We start from the raw sequence: 17865 nt of genomic DNA, 5'->3' as shown, positions 1-17865 counted from the left end.
TACTGAAGGTTTACTGAGTTTAAATCCATTACCATAAAACACCAGCTCTATGGTGAAATAGAGTTGTGAAAAACCTTGTCTATCAATCCATATGTATCAGACTCATAGAAATGTATAGAGATCTCTACTTGGAAATAACCTGTTTTAGCATGGACATTGACATTAAGGGCTTCCACTAGTAGTCAACTGGGTGGGGATTCCTATGGATTAAAGCAATCAGCCAATGATCAGAGCATTGTCATCTTCTTCAAATTGGGTTGTATGGTTTGTATATGGCTTTAAACTATATCAGCGGCATCTAGTGGCCACAATAAATTAATAACACAGAAGAGTTGGTTCAAGACTCCTGCACTGCAAGTCCTGGTAAATCACCAATCGCTTTACACTTTTTTGCAAACACAAAAGAAGACGAAAATTGAGCACTTTAAAATTAAGAATGCCTCAATGGTGCTGCCCATGCTTTCACAGATGCCATAATGGGACAGATACAATGATGAGACCTCTATCCATCTCTTTGAAGAGCCCCCCATGTTGAAAGAAATATCAAACCCTCTAAATTCACTAGGATTCGCACAAACGCCATCATAATAGTCTTCATACATAAGTCTGTCACATTGGTACTGGTAAAGATACCGTAGATACAAATTCGCATTGCCCAAGGTCAAGATTACAACTGAATTCCCACAGTCTGCCATTCTAATGAGTAATAAAGATCTGTTATCAGCAAGTGTATGTTTGCAACGTGAAAATATTCACATATGATGTTGAACTGTTTTGTCTGTTACAGCGCTTCACAGTCTGCTTCCTGGAACACAAACGTTCACCCTACACTTCTCGATCTCAAGTACAGGATAAAAATGCCTCCAAATCTCTAAAAACAGCAGGAGTCGATCGATTTGGCAGGGGTCAGAGGGTGAATGCTGAGCTAACAGGCTAAGAGTGACTTTGTTCTCCCTCTGACACAGGGAGAGAGAAGGAGAGAGAGAAAGTGAAAGGTCTATTCTAGCCATATGGGCCACTAGAGATGGCTAAAGTACAGTGTCATTTCACTAAGACACACACACACACAGTTTGTCCCACATTCCTTACTAAAGCATTGTGGCTGGCCAGCGAGTCCAAGTCAAATATACATGTGACATTACAAAAGACTAAGCATGCTTAATAGAGAACCTCAAATGAAATCGCTTTTTAGTCCAGGAGTAGACTTAATCTGGGTCTGGGAATCCGGCCCTATACGTGTTAGCAGCTGATAAACAAACAGACAGTGGTCTGTTGAGTCAGAAAAAGTGTTTTAACTGAGTATGAGTTTAAATCCTTTACCTCTCTACCAGACAGATTATTTTTGGGATCAAGTGCTTAAGGAAAACACCCCTCTATGGGTCCACATTTTGACTCATGGATCTGTGCCACCAGGTATGGTAAAATAAATAGACCCTGATTTTCTTGTCATGAGACCAGGCACGTGAGTTTCCCTCCTAATCTTATCTGTGTCAAATTAGACTGTAATAAAAAGTTAATTCCTCACATAAGAACACACATGTGAGCTTCATTAACCATTAACATGAAGAATAGGATTGTGGGTAGCTGACTCAAACTACTCCAGGGTAGTTCAACTAGCCATTCCTTTGAATTTGTCTACACCTGACCTTGTACAGGAAATGTAATGCATGAGAGGTTATGGTAAAACAGAGATTCAAGTGTTACACTTTCACAGTGCTCTTCATGAGAATCATTGTAAATGTAAATCATTGGCTTGACTGTTCACTGTAGATTTACCATTCAGATGTCACTAACCAGTCACTAACATACACACTTCATCATACCACTGCCGGTGCCACAGCATCCCACACACAGACTGGGTTCCTTGCTGTACTTTCTGATTTCCCTAACGAGTCTTACTTGATTGGATAGGTAAGCAATATGGTAAAGGTATATTACCCTTGTGATTTAAATATCTACCAAGTACCCTAATTATCACTCTTTCAACATCGGTGATAAAAAATGGCGAAAATACCGAGAAAAGGGAGCAAGGTTTTAGAATCCAACTCAGATTTTTGAGGCGTTCCGCAAACCCTTGATTCCGCTCTGTGATTGGCTCCACACAGACCTGTCAGTCAGTCAGATAGTCAACCTGATTGGTCTGTCTGTTCCAGTCAGAAGACACCATTGGTGTTTCGTTCCTCGTTCTTGCGTTCTTATGCTCTTTATCGCGTCAATCCCCATCCGTCTCAACCGCGCAACGGAAAACGTCAAAGCGCGAGGCAGTTATTCACGTATGAATTTACGGTGCTTTTACAGCGCAGTGAGCAGGAAACATATCCATATTACGCAGTTAACGCTAGAGATGCAACCCCCCGCAGGTGAGGTCAAATGCAGAGGGAAGGGGAACGGTGTTGTTGTTGATGGCAGGTGCATCGGACATATCTGGCCAAACCTGACGGGGAGAAATGGAGACGGACAAAGCGGTGTTGTGTGAGAGCCTTATTATTTGGGTAAGTGCTGTCTGCGATGTCCGCTGTTCATTTCGAGAGCGCTTTAAAGCGTCTGATTGCATGAATTATTTTACTGTGTTTATCGATGACGGTATAATTTACCTGTGGCAGGTAAATTAGAGTCAGGACTAAAGCAATCAGGAAATGGCCACGATTGGAAATCCACCTGTTCTCTCCTATTTATAATAATTTAGGCCTACAGTAGCCTAATGTTCACGTATTGATAAACCATTGTCGTCAGCTAGGCTGTAAGAATAGCCTGTATAGAGTATATTCGCAGATTAGCCGATTAAAATCAATGATTTATGATGGTGTTGAGCGACGACTAGTGTGGGCGGACTGGAGCTCCGACGTTTTTCTATTAAAAAAATAGGCTACTGATTTCAGTAATTACACACTACATTGTTCTGTTTAATTGCGGACTATTCGTTGGGTGCTGAAATCATTAGTTGTGTTGTTTGAATAAAAAAAAATGAACTCAAGGTTTGAGCTCCAGGTCTCTCACACTAGTCGTAGATAAACTCCATCATAAATCGTGGAGTTGAGTTAAATCGGCTATGCGCTGGGTGGGTATTTTATCTGAATCTACAATGCACAAAATGAGCGTTACCTTGTTTCCAGTTTTGTCTTTAGTTCTTCGACACACAACGAAAGACAACAATATCCCTGAATTCAGTTGATCCTCATCCGATTTAGGAACTAATCTCATTAACTGCTAGATATTTGTGGAATGTTGCTCCTTCGATTATAGGCCACTGGCAAATCAGTAATAATGTAACTTTCATTTGCGTTGATCCTAAACGCCAAATGTGAATTGTGGCACCTGTAGGCTACAGTTTCATTGTGCAACCTTATTCCTTACATGGCTTGCAATCATTTAGTAACATTTGAGATAATGTAAATTTGACTTGAAGTCAGTTAGGCTATTAGGTGAGATTAGATGGTGTGCCAAGTGTTACAGCATGTTTCTCTCCTGTAGTGGAGCTTTCCCTCCTCCAGTGTCAATAGGGGACAGAATAGGACTAGGGCTGCATCCCAATAAACTGAAGTGGCTTCCTCTCGTTTTTGGCTATCCTCCTCTTTATCTGCAGCTACCTGAGAGATCTGGCCAAATGGAAGCTCCTTTCTGTTGGGCATTCACCCACCATTGTTTTCAAATCTTCTGTGACTGAAATTGAGTGTGAGTGTAAATGAGAGGGGACAACAAAGACACTTAAGATGCAGGATTTTCCTGAACGCTGCAAGGGTATAACCAGTACAGGACACACAATGTCAGTGAATGAATAACCACGTTGACTTAGTTTACACAGGCAGCCCAGTTCTGAACTTTTTCCACTACTCAGAATCAGAATGGGCTTCCTGTGTAAATGCAGCCATTGAGTGATGGGGAGCACTACAGTTTACAGGAGGTAAAAAGTCTTGATTGCAGTACTTGGTGTGGCAGGTTTGTAGTGAGTGCTCACCAGACACCATGGAGACACAGTCCTGTAGGATGACTTATTCACAAGTCCACCATAACAGAGTAGGGCCTAGACTAGAGTAGTGAAGCATGTCTCTCTCACAGTCACCATTGTCATGCACACACACACCTCTCTTTCTGACCTCATATGGCAACCCAACGTCTTAACCATTAAAGCAAGAGGAAATTGGGCTTATGTGTTAGGTAGGGCTACTCCGTTACATGTGCACGCCCATGAAATGTTGTTTTTGATGGTTCATGACAGGGTTTGCTGTATGATCAATGCAAGTGGAGATGGATTTCAGTGCCTCCAACTGCCGCCTCTGTCTCATTTATGTCCCAGTGTCTCCCCCCTGTCTGTACTCTAATCTATGTCATATTCTTTGTTTGAATCCATCCCGTCTCAGCTCCAGACCTTTAACACTGGGTCACCATGTACAGCTGTAGCGGAGCTGACCACTGGCGTCGCCATGTCTCAGGCCTTGCATCAGATGTGAGTAACGCATACACGCACACTGAATGAATCTAAACATCTTCCCAGTGCCATGTGTTTTCTCTGACAGATGTTACACACACATTAATACGCGCCCCTCCGGTGACTCTTGAGATGTGCTCTGACCAACTACTGTCTGTCATATGCGCGCGGGCAAAATGGATCATGCTGCTGGCAGCGTAGAGTAAAAATAGACATGTTTAGAACTGATAATTGATCGCATGGTGAAAGAATGAATGCAATTAATTGATTATTGAATGTTAGGAACACAGCTTTGTAGAACCAAAACATACACAGCCTCTGCTCAAGGAACTCCAGAACGACTCATTTGGGGTGCTGTAGTTTGAACGATATTTTGCTTAGCACCCTCACGGCAGTCAAGTAATGCATTCTGCTAAGAGTCGTTCACAACCCAGTCCTATTGTGGCTACAACTCGTATCAAATGTACCAAGAAATGATCGTATTTGTATGCCTAGTAATCAACAATTGTACATTGTTTTAAAGCACGATTTTACAAGTCTGTCACAAATGACACCTCCAATAAGCCCTTTATGGTGAACGAGTGGCTTGTAGAATCCAATGCTTATGCATGCATGTGTGTTGTGCTTTGCAGAGATCCAGCGTGGTTCAGTAAAAGTTGGCTCGGTCGCATTAAAGAAGATGTTGGGGATAACTGGAGACTCAAAGTACTGAACTCCATACTGATCTCTTTCTGCCCTTCCATTTTCTCTCCTTCTCCCTCTTCCTCTGACTTCCATTCCTAATTCCCTTGCTATCCTCCCTCGCTACGTCCCTTCCTCCATTCATTCCTTCTTTCCCTCCCTTACTGACCTAAAAACCAGAGTGACTGTTCTCTGCTGGCCCTGTTAGCATTTTAGCCAGCCATTAGCCTTTCAGTGCTATCATCCTCACACCAGAAAAGACTCACTCAGAAATTCTTTGAGGTGTATGTACACTTTATCTAGAGTGAAGACTTTGCAACTTCTTTCTCCAGATGAACAACCTGAAGAAGATCCTTCAGATGATGGTGGATTACTACAATGAGGTAGGTAGAAACATGTCGAGTTATGTCTAGTTATAACTGTTCTATTCTGTCTATGGCACTAGGTCGTAGCCCAGCAGATCTTAAGACTTCACCAGTTTGGTAATGAAGGGTTATTACCATGGCAGCCTCACAATAGATGTTCTATTCTCTGTCACTTGGTCCTGAGCAAGAAGATCTGACTTCCTCCTGCCAGACCTGGTCCAGGTTATAACCCTTTATGTCTGGTTAAAGCTGTTATATTCTCTGTCTGTCACTAGGCCCTGAGCCAGCAGATCCAGGAGTTTCCATTGCCAGACCTGGTGAAGGTGGCAGAACACTCAGACCCTGTAGAACTTGGACGACTGCTGCAGCTCATACTGGGCTGTGCTGTCAAATGTGAACGCAAACAAGGTAGCGCCCACACACACACATGGTGCAGTCCCAGAGGCTGAACTAGAACGATTCAACAACACTATATTGTTGTCTTGCCAAGACAATGACAAAGGAGTCGGTTAAATCTGAAACAGACTGGCACCCAAAACAGAAACTGTGTGTGTGTAATTCCCCCCACCTCTCTTTTTCGCCATCTTCCCTCCATCCTCTCTCTCTTTCTCGTTCTCTCCCCCTCCAGAGTACATCCAGGTCATCATGACTCTGGAGGAGTCCGTACAGCATGTGGTGATGACAGCCATTCAGGAGGTGAGGCTTGGCCTGACCAGGGCCATTATCTCAGATTGATTTTAAATAGTGTGGCGTGTACGGTAGGATCTTAGAATTGCCTATGTGTTAAAAATACAGTTACCAATACTGTGATTTTGTTAAAGTACATCCATGACTTCTCTTTGGCTTTATAAAGTAATGTTAGACCACCTGTTGTGTGTGTGTGAATGAGTAGGACTGAAGTTGTCTCTAACCAAACCTGTACCATGTCTCTCTTTGTCAGCTGATGAGTAAAGAGAACATGGCCCAGTTTGGAGCAGAGCCACCGGGGGATGTAGAATCACAGGTGAGAAGAGGAGATCCTCTGTTAGGCCTCTAATAATCTATGTATATATTGTTGTTGCTGACTGTGCATGTCCCTCTATAGTTGACACTGGACAACCTGGGACAAGAGGTGAGAGGAGATGCACTGTGTTATAGGGATCTAATAGAATGCTGTTGTCTGTATTATAGTTGTTGTTGTTTGCGTGTCTCTCCATAGTTGACCGCTTGTCTTAGACTTGTTAGTACTGTGATATTGCTTGTCTCTCCCCAGGCCTGCTGAAGTAGGCTGGCTGTAGAGAAGCTAGCTATTGCTAAGTGTGTGTGTGTGTGTGTGTGTGTGTGTGTGTGTGTGTGTGTGTGTGTGTGTGTGTGTGTGTGTGTGTGTGTGTGTGTGTGTGTGTGTGTGTGTGTGTGTGTGTGTGTGTGGGGGGGGGGGGGGGGGGCAGTTGAAGAAGGCTCTTGAGGACCTGGCGGATCTGATGTCAGAGAAGGAGGAACTAGCCCAGCGCTGTCATGAGCTCGACGTACAGGTACACACACATACTGGCTGTACCTGCGCCAATACTCCAGTAATTTTTTTTTAATCCTATAGCTTGTTCTCCGTCTTCTTTTAAATAGTGACCCAACATGTTTTCAGCACTTATTTCTCTGGCTTGTCTCTGCAGCAGACATATAGTGAGCAATATGTTTGGAACATCAAATCGCACTATCGAATCTCAATACATATAGAATTGTGAGAATCACAATAAGTATTGACACCTAAGTATCGTGATAATATTGTATCGTGAGGTCCCTGGCAGTTCCCAGCCCTAGTATAAACTGGGTCTGTTTTATGTGCTATGATGCCAGGGGCCATTGTCTGTGGCTGGTGTAGCAGAAGGGCTGTGGTTTTACAGACTGGGCCACTGCTTTCCCCCTGCCTGCTCTCTCTGCCGTGTCCTGCTCTGCCTGGCTGGGGAAAACACAGGACAGGACAGAACCCTGCTGCTGGTTACTGATTTGGTCAAGTTTATAATAGTCAAGTTCATGTAAAGGTACTGATGCTGTTGAATGGGTCTATCGTCTCGTGTCTACAGATTGAGTTGTTACAGTAGATCACCATTTTCTCTCTTCACGGACACACAAAAAAATGGTGGTCCGATAGTCCAGGATTATGAGGAAAAACATTTAGATCCACAACATTTATTCCATGGGACAAAACTAGGTCCAGAGTATGACTGTGGCAGTGAGTAGGTCCAGAGACATGTTGGACAAAACCCACTGAGTCGATGATGGCTCCGAAAGCCTTTTGGAGTGGGTCTGTGGACTTTTCCATGTGAATGTTAAAGTCACCAAAAATTAGAATATTATCTGCTATGACTACAAGATCTGATAGGAATTCAGGGAACTCAGTGAGGAACACTGCATATGGCCCAGGAGGCCTATAAACAGTAGCTATAAAAAGTGAGTGAGTAGGCTGCATAGATTTCATGACTAGAAGCTCAAAAGACGAAAACGTCATTGTTGTTTTTTTTTTTGTAAATTGAAATTTGCTATCGTAAATGTTAGCAACACCTCCGCCTTTGCCGGATGCACGGGGGGTATGGTCACTAATGTAACCTGGGGGTGAGGCCTCATTTAACACAGTAAATTCATCAGGCTTAAGCCATGTTTCAGTCAGGCCAATCACATCAAGATTATTATCAGTGATTAGTTCATTGACTATAACTGCCTTGGAAGTGAGGGATCTAACATTAAGTAACCCAATTTTGAGATGTGAGGTATCACAATCTCTTTCAATAATGGCAGGAATGGAGGAGGTCTTTATACTAGTGAGATTGCTAAAGCGAACACCGCCATTTTTAATTTTGCCCAACCTAGATCGAGGCACAGACACGGTCTCAATGGGGAAAGCTGAGCTGACTACACTGACTGTGCTAGTGGCAGACTCCACTAAGCTGGCAGGCTGGCTAACAGCCTGCTGCCTGGCCTGCACCCTATTTCATTGTGGAGCTAGAGGAGTTAGAGCCCTGTCTATGTTCGTAGATAAGATGAGAGCACCCCTCCAGCTAGGATGGAGTCCGTCACTCCTCAACAGGCCAGGCTTGGTCCTGTTTGTGGGTGAGTCCCAGAAAGAGGGCCAATTATCTACAAATTCTATCTTTTGGGAGGGGCAGAACACAGTTTTCAACCAGCGATTGAGTTGTGAGACTCTGCTGTAGAGCTCATCACTCCCCCTAACTGGGAGGGGGCCAGAGACAATTAATCGATGCCGACACATCTTTCTAGCTGATTTACACGCTGAAGCTATGTTGCGCTTGGTGACCTCTGACTGTTTCATCCTAACATCGTTGGTGCCGACGTGGATAACAATATCTCTATACTCTCTACACTCGCCAGTTTTAGCTTTAGCCAGCACCGTCTTTAGATTAGCCTTAACGTCGGTAGCCCTGCCCCCTGGTAAACAGTGTATGATCGCTGGATGATTAGTTTTAAGTCTAATACTGCGGGTAATGGAGTCGCCAATGACTAGGGTTTTCAATTTGTCAGAGCTAATGGTGGGAGCCGTCGGCGTCTCAGACCCCACAACGGGAGGAGTAGAGACCAGAGAAGTCTCGGCCTCCGACTCCGACTCGCTTAATGGGGAGAACCGGTTGAAAGTTTCTGTCGGCTGAATAAGCGACACCGGTTGAGCATTCCTACAGCGTTTCCCTCCAGAAGCCATGAGAAAGATGTCCGGCTGCGGGGACCGTGCGAGGGGGTTTATACTAACGTTACTATCTGTACTTACTGGTGGCACAGACGCTGTTTCATCCTTTCCTACACTGAAATTACCCTTGCCTAACGATCGCGTCTGAAGCTGGGCTTGCAGCACAGCTATCCTTGCCGTAAGGCGATCGTTCTCCTGTATATTATAAGTACAACGACTGCAATTAGAAGGCATCATGTTAATGTTACTTAGCTTCGGCTGTTTGAAGTCCTGACGAACCATGTCCAGATAAAACCTCCGGGGTGAAAAAGTTGAATGAAAAAAGTTGAGTGAGGGAAAAAGTAAAAATATACGGTAATGAAAAAGTAAAAAACCGTCAGGTATCAAAGTAAGATCGGCAACAAAAACGCACAGCAGCGTAAACAGGTCTGTCCACATGGCTGCATGGCTGCTCGTCATCGAGGCTGACTAAACACATCTAACGGTTGGTTGCCGAGGCTGACTAAAACATCTCTACCCTCTTTTGCTCTCTGTCACTAACACGTATCTCCAGGTGTGAAAGTAAGAATACACGGCATCCCCGCAAAACAAATAGTGGGGGTACGCCGTACCAGTAAAACATGAGCCTATCACAATAATGAAAACCAAATGTCAAATCTATAGGCTATTACACCATTATCAATCATTACCACATGTCAGAGGCATGATGAATTAGGGAATGGACTTGAAAACGGGTGGTATAGCCTACGCTCCAAAATGCGATGTGGTTCTACGAGAACGCAGACATTTTGCAGAAAGAGGTTAGTGGCCGACACGCGGACAGTGGACGCATACATTCTGGCCTAATGACAATCGCCAAATGTCATTATGCTTTTTGGTGTTTTGTGTAAAAGATGTCTCTTGCCATTCACCACTGTTTGAAGGCTGGAAATGTGTTAGGAGTAGATGAACGTACACAGGTAGCCAAGTAAAGGAGGCCTTTTGAAGTGATTGTTTGACAATTGAATGAAAGCGTCATGACTGGATGTGTTAATGCAACAATAAAAGGTAATACATTTTAAAAGTTATATGACAAATCTTCGACTAGGCCCACAGAGATTCTATTGAATTAATAGGGATTCTATATGTAATTCTATGATTAGGTAGCAAATATAAAGGTCAAGTCAACATAAAAAATTGGAGGCCCCTTACAGTGATGCCAAGCTTCTAGCAAAATGTATTGCGCTTAGAATTAAAAAGGTATTGTCAGATATTATTAATCCTAATCAGACAGTTTTTTTTTATTTATTTTTTTACATGGGAAATAGTATAAGACAAGTATTGGAAACAATAGAACACTGAAAAATCTAGGAACCAGGCCTGGTCTTCTTAGCTGATTTGGAAAAGGCCTTTGAAGTATGACTGACTAGAATTTATATATAAATGTATGGACTACTTAAATTTTGGAGAATCTCTTATACAATGGGTTAAAGATATGTATACTGTAGTAACCCCAGGTGCAAAATAGTAAATAATTGCTACTTCTCAGAAAGTATTAAACTGTCAAGAGGAATAAAACAAGGTTGTCCACTATCTGCATATCTATTAATTATGGCCATAGAAATGTTAGCTATTAAAACTAGATCCAACACTAATATCAAGGGGCTCGAAATCCAGGGCTTAAAAACAAAGGTGTCATTGTACGCTAACGACTCATGTTTTCTTTTAAATCTGCAATATAGATCCTTACACAACCTCAGAGGATCTAGATAATTTCTCTAAACTCTCTGGATTACAACCAAACTATGATTACATTTTGGATCACAAAAAAATACAACTTTTATATTACCGTGTAGTTTACCAATAAAATGGTCTGACTGTGAAGTGGACATAGTCGGTATTCATATCGCAAAATAAATTGTCAATACAATACATTTTAATAGAAAGTTAGCAAAAATAGATAAGATCTTGCTACAATGGAAAGGTGAATACTTGTCTATTTGTGGAAAAATCACCTTGATTAATTATTTAGTCATCGTTTACCTATTTACTGATGGCCCTGCCTACACCGGACAACTTGTTTTTTTAATTATGAGCAAAAAATGTTTCCACTTTATTTGGAACGGCAGGCCAGCCAATTTAAACGGGCCTATTTACAGTACATTCGTAAAGTATTCAGACCCCTTGACTTTTTCCACATTTTGTTACGTTACAGCCTTATTCTAAAATTGATAAAATTGTTTTTTCCCGTCATCAATCTACACACAATACCCCATAATGACAAAGCAAAAAGTTTTTTGTTGTTGAAATTTTTGCAAATGTATTACAAATAAACTGATATCATATTTACATAAGTATTCAGACCCTTTACTCGTGTGTGTACACTATTCCCAGTTATTGTCTCTGGCATAAACCATGACTAATGAACATAGGGGAGAGAGAGTGTGTGTGTGTGTGTGTGTGAGGGAGGTAAACTAACCAGCCGTTCAACCTATTAACTTTCTCCTCATTCTGCATGCATATGTGAACATTTGTGTGGTACCACTGTATTGGATGTACTGTAAAACATGGTGGATTTGATAGCCTTTAAATGTTCTTCTATTTTTCTGTCTTATTGGATCATGTTGTCAGGCATGGTTTGTCTGACAGATGTTATTTTTATGTAAAATATTCTGTAACAAGTGTTGTTTTTGTGCTCAATGGTGGATCTATTCATAATTATTTAAGCTACTAATTCTGGGATTGAGACAGCCCACCTCTGACCCTGGTTTGACCCTGGTCAGGTGACGGTCCTTCAGGAGGAGCGGAACAGCCTATTAGCTGAGAACGATGTGCTGACGGACCGAGCCAATCAGCTGGACGCATTTGATGACCCAAGCACGCCCTCCGGACGGAAACACAGCCAGCTACAGATACAGCTAGAGACACTACAGGAGGAGAACTTCAGGTGTGTGTGTCAGTGAAAACACATTGCACTGGGACAACGCTTAGAGTAATTCAGCACAGCGCTTACAGATATCACTCTCTCTCTCTGTGTGTGTGTGTGTGTGTGTGTGTGTGTGTGTGTGTGTGTGTGTGTGTGTGTGTGTGTGTGTGTGTGTGTGTGTGTGTGTGTGTGTGTGTGTGTGTGTGTGTGTGTGTGTGTGTGTGTGTGTGTGTGTGTGTGTGTGTGTGTGTGTGTGTGTGTGTGTGTGTGTGTGTGTAGGTTAGAGGCAGCTAAGGATGACTACCGGATCCACTGTGAGGAGTTGGAGAAGCAGCTGATCGAGGTTCAGCATCGTAACGACGAACTTACTAGCCTGGCCGAGGAGTCACGAGCACTTAAAGACGAACTCGACATCCTCAGGTGTGTGTGTTTGGTGGCATTCCAGGTCGTCTTTATTGCAGTTGTGCTGCATGGATGTGTAAAGACGACCTGGAATGACTCCACCATCTCTCTCTTAATCCTATCTGTAGTCTGTGCTGTCTGCATTGGTTACAAGCTAATCAGAAGACCCTCGGAACAATTGAGTTGATTGAATACTGGTGTATAAGTGGGAGACAGGAAGTGGTTAGTTAGAAGCAAGGGTAGACCAGTGAGAATGTGTTTGTTTTGGTTCTTCGCTGTGCCTGTTTTTTTTCGTTCTCTTTTTATAAATTGAATTAAATGAAGTTCTCTGTTTTGTGTGTAGGAGCTGCTCAGACCGTGCTGTGAAGCTGGAGGCGTCAGTGGAGACATACAGGCGTAAACTGGAAGACCTGGGAGATCTGAGGAGACAAGTCAAACTGCTGGAGGAGAAGAACATGACCTACATGCACAACACTGTCAGTCTGGAGGAGGAGCTACGCAAGGCTAACACTGCCCGCGCACAGCTAGAGACATACAAGAGACAGGTGAGACATACTGGAGACAGGATCATTCCTGAAGTTGTCCCCTCCCTTTTGCACTATAGATCTGACAGCGCTGGGTTGGGGAAAGCATGGCGGAACTCTGAAGCTTTTGCCCTCACCTACCAAGTCGTCTCTGAGGAGACATCATTTTGGAAGGACAAACAGCCAATCAGGGGGCTTACTAAAACTATTTCCTGTTTCCTGCCAGGTCCAGGAGCTACACCGGAAGTTGTCAGAGGAGTCTCGGCGGGCAGACAACCTGGCCTACGAGATGAAGAAGTTTGAGGAGAAATACGACGCTGTAATGAAGGAGAAAGAGGTACGGACTGGATCCCAACACTTTCTACTGCAACCTACCTGGTCCCTCTGATATGCAAACACAGTAGGGGAAGGAGCTAAGGAATGTTTTTGGACAAGGCAATAGTCTAACGCTATTGGCTTATCTCCTCCTCTCTGTCTCCTGATGTTGATGTCATCAGAAGATCATCATTGAGCGAGACTCTCTGAAGGAGACCAATGAAGAGCTACGCTGTAACCAGGCTCAACAAGACCAGCTCCGACAAGCAGGTAGCTCATTGGACCATCGCATTGACAATGTAGACTGGCTGTTTGGTGCTGTGTGATTGGAAAGTGAAGGTTTCTTTGATAAACGGTGTGGGCGCATTCGACATTGACTTTAAAGGGCAGTTGAGACTGACTGATCTACAAATCACATTGCTTCATAAATAACTATTAATGTTATTTGTAGGTCAGTCACAATTGACCCATGATGCATCACAGTTTTGACGCTTTCCAACACGGTCTGTGTCTCTGAGGCTTACAGATACACATGGTTACTGATCTGATCTCTCGCTCATCACAGGGATGGCAGGGATGCCAGCTGGCAGTCCAAGCCATGATAACCTTGCTGCTGAAATCCTACCTATAGAGTACAGGTAATCATTTAATAATTGTGTTTGTGTGTGAGTCGCTGACTGCGCTAATTGTGTGTCCTTGTCCATACAGGGAGAAGTTTATTCGGCTCCAGCATGAGAATAAGATGTTGCGTGTGCAGCAGGAGGGATCAGAGAATGACAAGATCTCTGACCTACAGACACTGCTAGAGGAGGCACACCGAACACGCTCTAAACTGGACACTGAGAACAGGTGTGTAGGTGGCGCTAGCTGGCTCACCTTTTCACTTGTACTGTCTTGGATGTTTTACTTCCTAGTTGACGTTATTCTACTTCCTGTGTGTGTGTGATGTACTTCCAGGTTAAACCGGGAGAGAGTCACTGAGCTGCAACAGCAGGTAGAGGATCTACAGAAAAGCCTACAGGGCCAGGGGGCCAAGACTGATGATGTGAGTTACACACTAGACAGTACATGCATAGACTTTACACATACTGCTATGTCAAACATTAACCCTGCATACTGTACAGTAGCAGCTCTAAGGTAACGGTAGCTGTGTTCTCTTCCAACTGCTCTATATTTTCAGTCTCACCTGAAGAGGAAACTGGATGCTCATATGTAAGTATGGTGCATACCACTTTATGAGACCTCCGTGTTACTCCTAAGAGATCGATGTATAAAGTAAGGTGTTTTATTACCCACATGGTCCCGTGTGGCTCAGTTGGTTGAGCATGGTGTTTGCAATGCCAAGGTTGTGGGTTCGATTCCCACGGGGGACCAGTACGGAGAAAAAAAATGTATGAAATGTATGCATTCACTACTGTAAGTCGCTCTGGATAAGAGCGTCTGCTAAATGACTAAAATGTAAATGTAATTACCCAGGGTGCAACTGAACGAGGCGCAGGATGAGATCATGAAGAAGAAAGAACTGCTGGAGGACCTGCAGCCAGACAACACACAGACCTGTGAGTACAACTGTAACACAACCATAACATGACCACAACATTGGCAGTATAGTTTTCAGAGAGCCCCAGTGAGTGTTGCCTGTCTCTATCCCTTAGCTCTGAGACTGGAGGAGCTAATGGCTGCTCTGAAGAAGAAGGATGATGATATGAGAGCCATGGAGGAGAGATACAAGATGTATCTGGAGAAAGCACGCAATGTGAGTTGTCATTCCTTCCGCTCTTATCCAACTAGCAGCTGGACAAAAAGTATGGAAAAAGATAATGTCTCTATTATTTGGTTCTGCTCCCACCCATGATGTCTGATGAAGCGCTCGGTCTGTTTCGGTGCTGTAGGTGATCCGTGCGTTGGACCCCAAGCTGAACCCAGCCACAGCAGAGATCCAGGCTCTGAAGAACCAGCTGATGGACAGAGACAAGAGGATCCTCAGTCTGGAGGTAACGCTGACCTTTAACCCCTGGCCTCTCTCCTTAACCCTCAGCCAGGAGGCAGTCATTCACAGGGGGATCCATAGTACTTATCTCAGTTTACTCTCGACCTCTGGTATTGATAGTCTCTTTCACTTTCTCTGTCTCTCTCTCTGTAGAGGGAGTGTGAGCAGGCAAAGCTGAGAGAGTATGAGGAGAAGCTGATTGTAACAGCATGGTACAACAAGGTTAGAACATGAAATCTGAATAGACGCACATTGTATTTTAGACCTCATATTTTCTTTGAAAATAAATGACAGGAATGTACAGTTTACAAATGTTATCTCTCTTCCACTCCCTCCAGAGTCTGAGCTTCCAGAAGCTGGCGATCGAGGCCCGTCTGGGGGGTCGCTCCACCTCTATGGTGCCCCCCGGTCAGTCCTTCCTGTCCCAGCAGCGCCAGGTCACCAACGCCACCCGCAGGACCCTCTCTGTCAGCGTGCCTGCCACCACCGCTAACTAAACCTGGGATGGGTGACTACTGAGGTGGGCCACTGTGTATACAGGCTTAAAGTTAAACCATCATTAGTTTAATAAGGTGTGTTCGTGCTGGGCTGGAACAGAAGCCTGCTGACACGGCGGCCCACTAGGACCGGGGTCTCCCACATCTGAAGTAAACAAACAAATGGCTCCTCTCTCACTCCCTTCCACAAGTGCACACTCAAGTGACCTTAAGCACACTAGCTCTCAGCCCCTGGGGAGGGGACAAGCATGCACTGACTGATGTGAACATGAGCACTTGGTGTAGTCAGGTTCCCTCTTCCTCACTGATACACTGTACAGTAATATACCGCACAGTAGCACACAACAGCACTGTTGCTTATAATCACCTGGAATGAGTTTGGTCTGAGTTGACAACCCTATCCACATTATTGGCTTTAGCCTAGCACAGAACACTGACTGAGCCCTTCAATATACCTGTGTTAGTCTAGATAGCATCAAGCTCTGACTGGAATGCCTATTGAACGAACCTTGATTCTTAATCTCGACCTCCTGACACGCTGTATATTATGTCAGGGATATGTCATTTATTCCGTCTATGAATGCGCAAAAAAATACAATTGGAGCTTGTAAGACATGTGGTCTTAAATGGCTTATTTGAATGCTATTACCAACTGAATATAAGTGATATTCTAAAATGTTTTCATACTTTACAAAATGATGAATCAACAACACTATGCAGTTAAAGGATGTAACAAACAACCTATCAACCATTGGACTAAAGAGAGAGTTTGACCTCTGATCTTCCTCCTCTGAGTTGTCACAATCACCGGGGATGAATGGAGCACAGATAACTGAGAAATAGCTGTATTTGGTGCTGGCCACCAAATGTCCATTACTAGTTTCTTACACAAAAGTAGGAAGTCTATACTGCAGACCTGTGTCAATATCCTGATGTCATACTGACATATATCGCTGGTGCGGCAGCCGCGAATCAATTCATCAAATCAGAAATCCAGGACTATTTATGTTATTTATTTTCTATGTGTTAACTGTGATCTGTACTAGAATTTACTGCATGCTCTAATGGAATACTGTTGGGCCTTTATATTCTCTGAATGTCTTGTCTAGATGAGTAGTAAGGTTTCAACAGTATAATCTATACAGCACTACTGTTATCAGGGTTCAAACACCAGCTTGGCATTTATGGGCCAGTTTCACAAACCCAGATTAAATTATAGTTAGGTTATGAAATATTGAAATGTGGATTAATTCAACCTTGTCCTGGATGTATTGCATCTGCAATTGTGGACACAGCTCCTAGATTTAAATATTCTTCCTCTCTGATGAAGCGAAAATGCTGTGACAACCTCTTTGAATGTCTTTAAATTTGTTTGGGCACATTTGGCCTTCCTCTGTACCCACAATGCATCTGGGGATTGAGTTTGATGCATCTTGGCTTGAGGTGCACTGGGATATCTGAATGAAACAAATGTCTCTTTAAAATAGCTATCCACTGATGTTGTGATCCCTACTGGGTTGGATTGCTAGCCTTATAGTGAGGCTTACTTTAGCTCAAGGCAAGCAATTAGCTAGATGTTGGATTTGTTGTTTTGGGAAAATGTGAAATTCTTGTATGTCATGTGCTGCTGCTTACATTTTATACACACACTTCAGCTAAAACGATTTGGCCTCTAGACTCTAGAGCAGCGTACAAAGCTGATTTCACAGCTCAGTTGTATTTTTTTTGCAGTGGATAGTACTTGTACATCTACTGATTCACATACATACAATGCCATGTATACAGAGATCAGAGCAGTACTAGGAAATGAGATCTGAACAACATTGTTTGGATAGTAGGCTACTTGTTCATTGTGTTTAGTGGGAAAATAAGTGTGAAGGCCTTTTCATGTACTGTAAAGAATAAAGTCTTTTCAAAGTGTTGAGTTTGTTATGTGCTGAGAGTAGCTAGTCACATTCTTTGTGGAATTCATATTTCTATTTTTACTCCTCTCTATTCAAAACCAAAAGAGTGACCCTCCATAACACATGTAGGCATTGCTCACATTTCTTAAAGCAAACCTTCTTGCCTAACTTCTAACTTGCCAGCTA

General features: G+C 43.3%; 1 protein-coding gene across 3 annotated transcripts; it reads left to right on the top strand.

Moving 5' to 3' along the window:
• The first annotated feature begins 1800 nt into the window (after positions 1-1800).
• On the top strand, positions 1801-17696 carry hook1 (hook microtubule-tethering protein 1). 3 transcript variants are annotated; one of them, XM_082956886.1, is made up of 23 exons: positions 1826-1911; positions 2361-2492; positions 4359-4444; positions 5059-5131; positions 5440-5490; positions 5748-5880; positions 6101-6168; positions 6413-6475; positions 6900-7022; positions 11905-12068; positions 12327-12467; positions 12793-12994; positions 13200-13310; positions 13471-13558; positions 13854-13926; positions 13997-14137; positions 14246-14333; positions 14469-14500; positions 14765-14847; positions 14944-15044; positions 15181-15282; positions 15432-15500; positions 15617-17696. In XM_082956886.1, the coding sequence occupies exons 2-23, from the start codon at positions 2448-2450 to the stop codon at positions 15773-15775; spliced, it is 2196 nt and encodes a 731-aa protein (XP_082813012.1). In that variant the 5' UTR covers positions 1826-1911; positions 2361-2447; the 3' UTR covers positions 15776-17696. The 3 variants fall into 3 exon arrangements, with proteins under 3 accessions (XP_082813013.1, XP_082813012.1, XP_014072269.2); XM_082956887.1 differs by lacking the exon at positions 2361-2492 and having other exon boundaries at positions 1801-1911; XM_014216794.3 differs by lacking the exon at positions 1826-1911 and having other exon boundaries at positions 2237-2492; positions 6900-6983.
• Positions 17697-17865: the final 169 nt, after the last annotated feature.

This window comes from Salmo salar, chromosome 10, assembly GCF_965601325.2.
Source record: "Salmo salar chromosome 10, fSalSal1, whole genome shotgun sequence".
In the NCBI taxonomy this organism is placed as follows: Eukaryota; Metazoa; Chordata; class Actinopteri; order Salmoniformes; family Salmonidae; genus Salmo; species Salmo salar.
The sequence above is the reverse complement of the archived record's forward strand: the minus strand, read 5'-3'. Positions and strand labels throughout refer to the sequence as shown.

What these genes read in the sequence shown, in the direction of transcription:
- hook1 (XM_082956886.1), top strand. Translation starts at nt 2,448, where the DNA reads ATGGAGACGGACAAAGCGGTGTTGTGTGAGAGCCTTATTATTTGG. An exon ending in GGGATAACTGGAGACTCAAA is followed by an intron (nt 5,132 to 5,439) that starts GTACTGAACTCC and finishes TTCTTTCTCCAG; the next exon opens with ATGAACAACCTGAAGAAGAT. An exon ending in CTGTAATGAAGGAGAAAGAG is followed by an intron (nt 13,311 to 13,470) that starts GTACGGACTGGA and finishes TGATGTCATCAG; the next exon opens with AAGATCATCATTGAGCGAGA.